This window comes from Sabethes cyaneus, chromosome 3 (genome assembly GCF_943734655.1).
Source record: "Sabethes cyaneus chromosome 3, idSabCyanKW18_F2, whole genome shotgun sequence".
Classification (NCBI taxonomy): Eukaryota; Metazoa; Arthropoda; class Insecta; order Diptera; family Culicidae; genus Sabethes; species Sabethes cyaneus.
The window spans coordinates 6,745,480-6,751,479 of record NC_071355.1 but is presented as its reverse complement, the minus strand read 5'-3'; the positions used below and the strand labels follow the sequence as shown (position 1 = coordinate 6,751,479).

At 42.6% G+C, this 6,000-nt stretch overlaps 2 protein-coding genes across 2 annotated transcripts; both read right to left on the bottom strand.

Moving 5' to 3' along the window:
- Positions 1-240: 240 nt before the first annotated feature.
- LOC128743432 (sorbitol dehydrogenase-like) lies at positions 241-1,394 on the bottom strand. Its single transcript, XM_053840005.1, has 2 exons — positions 487-1,394; positions 241-424 (listed from the first exon to the last, which is right to left on the bottom strand). Exons 1-2 carry the CDS (start codon positions 1,392-1,394, stop codon positions 241-243), a joined length of 1,092 nt encoding a protein of 363 aa, XP_053695980.1.
- Positions 1,395-3,974: 2,580 nt separating this feature from the next.
- On the bottom strand, positions 3,975-5,677 carry LOC128742537 (sorbitol dehydrogenase-like). Its single transcript, XM_053838936.1, has 2 exons — positions 5,566-5,677; positions 3,975-5,504 (listed from the first exon to the last, which is right to left on the bottom strand). The coding sequence occupies exons 1-2, from the start codon at positions 5,617-5,619 to the stop codon at positions 4,473-4,475; spliced, it is 1,086 nt and encodes a 361-aa protein (XP_053694911.1). The 5' UTR covers positions 5,620-5,677; the 3' UTR covers positions 3,975-4,472.
- Positions 5,678-6,000: the final 323 nt, after the last annotated feature.

The following is a 6,000-nucleotide window of genomic DNA, read 5'->3' as shown; positions in this document are numbered from 1 at the left end:
ATGGGACCCAAATAAAACCAAATTTTTCTCCTAGGACCCTCCGTTTTGCCGATATTGCGTAAGTCTTGAGTCACACTGACACTGACTCCCATTGTAGTTGCTGGGCATTTTTCGACAGATTCATCGTAATGTCAAACATAAAAAAATACTCTTGTACATACACATTTTTGTTAAGACTTTATGAGTAACAATCACGTAACTACATTTCATCGGTTCGAAATAATTAATTTACGCTTTGCTTTAGTTAACAAACTTCTTCCTATTGTTGGTATCTCTGGGCACAAGATGAACCATAATTTTGTTTCCTTCGCTTTGGCTCGCGACGCGGAAGGCTTCGTGAACTTCCTTCAGTTCGAAATGATGAGAAACGAGCGGTTTCAGGTTCACATACCCACTAGCTACCACTTCCACCGCAGCTGGAAAACTAGAATCAATAAGAAAAATCATTAGAAAGTACCAACTGGTTTTTATTCCAATAAAACCCACTCATGATTGTATCTCATGGCGGTCGAGATGTCGATCTCTCGCGAGATGGCATCCACCATCGGTAACGTAACATCATCGTTACCCAGCCCCACCAAGCAAATTTTGCCTGCGTTTCGCGTACTCCTAATCGATATTCTCATTCCCGGTTGCGAACCAGTGCATTCGAGTACACGATCAGCTGGTGCTCCCAAAATCTTCTGGATTCTGCTCACCAAATCATCCTCTTTGTCATCTTTACTGATGGCGATCACACCAGTAGCTCCTAGCTTCTTTGCCATATCCAATCGATGCTGAACTCGATCGAGATCCAGGACCACCGTTCGAGTCGCGCCCATCGCTTTAGCTGCAACCAAGCACATCAAACCGATGGGGCCGGCCCCGAAAATGAGCACTCTACTACCCAAGCCAATGTCTACCTTACGACCAGCATAGATCGCAACTGCAAATGGTTCCAACATGGCACCTTCCTCCATCGTTACCGTGTCCGGTAGTTTGAAACAACAATCCGCGTAGTGCGTAAAATAATTGGAACAGTTTCCGTCGTGCTTTTGCGTAGGACAGTGCTTACCGTTCAAGCAAACGTTGTACTTGCCCACCTTACAAAGATCGCATGTTCTGCACCCAGCTGCCGGTTCGATCGCGACACGATCACCAACCTTCAAATGTGTTACCTGACTGCCAAGCTTACGAACGATTCCGGAAGATTCGTGGCCCAGCACAATTGGCTTGATCAGCATTTGAGCTCCAAAGCCACCTTCTTTCAAAAAATGCACATCGGTTCCACAGATGCCGCACGTGTCCACTTCGAGCAAAACTTCATCGAAAGCCGGCTGCTGAATGGGACGTTCTTCTAGGCGCAGATCGTTCGGACCGTACAGGACGGCTGCTAGGTTTTGGTTCGGTGCCATTCTGGTGGGAGGCAACTGAATGTCACCAAACCGGTTTGCAGACTTTTATACTGGTGCCCTAGACAAATCTGTTTCCAGACCGGGGACAATCAGATGACCCCTCTTGGTTGTTCCCCGTCCGACAAGTCGTGTATGTTTTGTTGACCCTTCTGTTGCAGTTGATTGACGGGAGGTTACGCTTGTTATTTTTTTGCACTTTTGCACATTCCTTATCTTTTATTGTACGGTATTTTGATTACTGATTACACGACAGCCCCAATTTGTTAGCTGGATTAGCTTGTTTGAGTAATTTAGTTTGACCTTGACTTTCAGGACGTTATGTTTTCAAGTTATCTCTGAGAAAGAGTAGGTACATGTAATGATTTATTTCTAAAAATGCGACGAATTGTATCATGTGTGCACTGAGGCCAATGCCAAATTCCAAAGCCTCTATAAAAAAAATCATGTGTGTGTGTCTAATGCTTGATTTTAGTCGTCTGTTTCTGGCCTTACCCGTTAGAGGTCCAATTTAAAGTCTGGTTTCAAGTAAAATTTCATCATGACGTGTTTGAAATGGGGTTCAATTTGAAACTTCGATTTTAAGTCCGCTTATTAGTCCTACCCTCATGTTTCATGTTCAGCTTTGTTCGGCGGCGTATGCTTCTTAATGATAGCGTTGTGCGCTTCTCGTTTCTCGCCTAAATGTGTGCCACTGAATCGCCTTACCAGTGTTGTTATACGCGGATACCAGCGATCTCCAATACACGAACTCATCCACCACTTCTAGTTGGTCATGTTTATCGCCTTTGAACTTCTTCCTTTCATGAATTTGGTCCTAATGATATCAAAGCACAGAGAACAGATTAACAGGCTCGAAGGAAGTAATCGATTTTTTGTGTGTAAAATCTGTCGGTGGCGCCCTCTTATTTTTCTTTGTGCTGGAGTCACATAGCAGCGATGATAGCGACATCCAGATTTATTTTGCCACTTACTGCTCGAGGGGTGCTCTATTGAAGGATTACTCGTAGATTACATAAAAGCCTTTTACACACTTTTTGGCGATTACCTGGTAGTCTGTTCTCTGTGATCAAAGTTATCTGCGAAGCCTAGGAGTTTGCAACCTTTAGAGAAAATCGCGCCTCTCGTTTCGATGCCCGCTCGTCGGCGACCCCTTCAAGAGCAATGTTGAACAGCATGCAGAATAAGCTGTCACTTTGTCTTAACTCTAGCCGCGTCTTGCAGGGAATCTAAAGTGTCCCCGAGATGCGCACGAAACACGTTACTCGATCCAAAGTAGCTCTGACTAGTCGCGTCAGTTTGTCCGGAAAACCGTGTTCGTGCATTATCTGCTAATATTGGTCTCGATCGACTGTATCGTATGCTGCTTTGAAGTCCCATGTAACAATGGTAGCTGAATTGCATTCCAAATTTAATCAACGCGTTTTTTAAATTTAAAAATAGATTTTTTTTGGCTGCATAAAGGTTGATGAAGCGTTGATTAAGCGAATGGGAAAGCAGATTGCAACACTATTTCTCGTTCTAAAAATAGAATTGACAGCATTGCGCAAATTGGCTATTTAAAAGCGCAAAGAAGTTTCTATTAAGCTTCGTTGCAGCTTGGAAAGCAGCTATTAATTAGCCTGAAGCTTGATAAAATCACCAGATTTAGATGTTTAAAAGCTGAAAAAAGGTTTTTATTTCTAAACCTAAACCATAGATCAGCCACAGGCTGCATAAAATCAGCTATGAAAGCGTTTGTTCAGCTTGAAATTGTTACTTGGGGTCAATAAAGATGTGATGCGTCGGTACGTTGTATTTCCGACATTCCAGCAAGATCTTTCGGATGGTAAAGAACTGGTGCTTCCATGAAGCATGCCTGATAATTCCCTACGAACGTTTGTGCTATCGGTGATAGCCGGCGTAACAGGATGTGGGAAAGTGCTTGGTAGGCGGCGTTTACCAGCGTTATTTTTTTCGTTTTTAATCTTCGGTTTTTTTAAATTTTTTCTTCTGAGTTTTGACTTTTGGCTTTTAACATCGGAAATTTTACTTTTGAATTTACACTTTTTATTTTTGCACAATGGGTTTTGATTTTTGCTTGTGACATTTGACTCTTTGCTTTTGATTGTTGACTTTTCACTTTTGAGTTTCAACCAAAATTCTGACTTTTGTATTTCGACTTTCGACCAACTTTAACTCCTATTTTAAAATCAATTTTAATTGTTATTTCAATTCAATTTTCAATCTTTTTCCATTCCCAGTTCAAGTCCTATTTCATGTGTAATTTTAAGTCCAATTTCAGATAAAACTTTCAGTTCAAGTTCGAATTCAAGTCGCACTTTTAAGGTTAATGAAGTTTATGTTCAAATTCAAAGTTTAATTTCAAGTCCACTAAAGAGCTCAGGTTGGGTCCTGTGCCATTTCTTCTCTATAATATTTAATGTAAAAGAAGCTTGTGTTAAATTTTATTGATTTCTGCTGATAAGGAAACAACAGATAGACATTGTCACTGGCATTCGTCTTCTCATAATTGGCTCGAAATAAATCTTTTAAACGATAATAACTCTGTGAATTTAAAAAATCATAATAAATGTTGTTCAACATTATATATTTCCTCTTTTCATCGGGCAGAACAAATTAATCGGAATCACAGTTAGGTATCTTGACGAGCTGTTCTCCATCAGCTCATTCTGCAGTGATCACCGCCTAATAATTATTCAAATGATGATTGGCGGCATCATTTGCAATCCAACGAAGCAAATCATTATCTCATTATCGCAACGAACACAACAAACATGGTCATTAGGTTACATTTAAGTGCAAGGGCGTGCTAATAATAGCATTTATTTTGTTTTCTAACTGTTTGTGAACTATTTTGTGGTGCAAGAACTAAACTAAATTAAACCGATTTAATAGCACTGACGAATGGACGTTGTCCAATACATTTTTTTGATTGTTATTTTGTGGTAAGATGAAGGGAGATAAAGTTGTGACGTCGTTTCGGTGGTGTGGTAGTGTTAATACATCATGCTATTGCAAAGCACTTATACCACTATTTATTAATCCGAGATTCTTCAAGATTCCACACTGCAAATCGGCTTATAGCTTCTTCACCGAGTTGTTCTTATTCCTCGGTTGACAGTGGATCATAACCTTGATTGCCCCTTCCAAGCCGTAACGAGCAGTTTTGAATGCCTCTACCGACTGACTCAGATCGAAATGATGCGTTATCAGCTTCGTAGCGTCGATCGTCCCGTTAGCCACCATAGCCAATGCCGCGGGATAGGCGTTAGCGTAGCGAAACCCGGAGCGAATTTCAACCTCACGAACCAGAGCGATCGTTATCGGTAGATTCATGTTGGTCGATCCAATTCCCACCAGCGTGAGCACGCCTCCGATGTCGGTTGCCAAAATACCAATTCGGACGCATGGTTCGGCTCCTGTGCACTCGATCGATATGTCCGGAGCGACCCCCAACAACTGATGGATCTTCTTGACGATGTCATCCTCTTTGTCGCCCTTCTTAATAAGCAACGTGACATCAGCGCCAATGTCTTTAGCAATATTCAGTTTGCTCTGTACCAAATCGAGAACACAAATCTTCGCGGCTCCCATTGCTTTTGCCACTAAAACTGTCACCATTCCAATTGGTCCAGCTCCAAGCACAAGCACGTTTGAACCCAGAGTAACCCCGGCGATTCGACAACTGTGAACGCCCACTGCCAAAGGCTCCAGCAGTGCACCTTCCTCCATGGTAACATTCGGCGGAAGCTTGAAACAGCAATCTTCTACATGGGTGTAGTAATTCTGTAAAGTACCATGGATCGGTGGAGTTGCACTGTAGATCCCATCCGGGCAAAGATTGTAACGCCCGAGCTTACACAATTTGCACACCTTACAGCCAATAGCCGGTTCGACTGCAACGCGATCACCAACTTTCAATCGCTTCACTCCCTTGCCGGTGCCGATCACCACACCGGAAGACTCGTGTCCAATCACCATTGGCTGCTGCAATTTGTACTCTCCAAATCCTCCGTGCGTCAGTACGTGAACATCCGTTCCACAGATTCCAACACAATCCATCTCCAGCAACACCTCATTATCTCGTGGAGTAGGAATTGGAACTTGTTCCTAAGAATTTTTGATCAGCTTGATCAGTTGAATTTGTCAACAAAATCGTCCTCATGCTTACCATTCGCATATCTTCAACCCCGTGAATCACGGCTCCAACGCTTTTCTTCGCCATTTTCCACCTGAACGGTAAATTCGCCTTCTACTGAATTGTTCCTTTCACCGGTGTCGACCGATCGAGAGTGATCCGGTAGTAAAAGTAACGGACGGGATATATAGTACACTCGGTGATTCGTTGCATTATTAGTGCCGAAGTAAACAAAACATAATACGGCATGGGCTGTCGGGCATATAATGCCGCTTGATTGATGCCGCATGGCTAGAATGGCATGAATCGCGATCGCGCTCTGTAGCAACACGTGACACGATCGCATCAAAACGGTTCGGCTTCAATTTTCAATAATGACTATGTTGTTTGTGCCGTCGAGGGTAGTAAAACACGAGAAAATTGAGAGGGGTAATAAGCTGTCAGGAAAAATGGAGTATCGAAAATGAA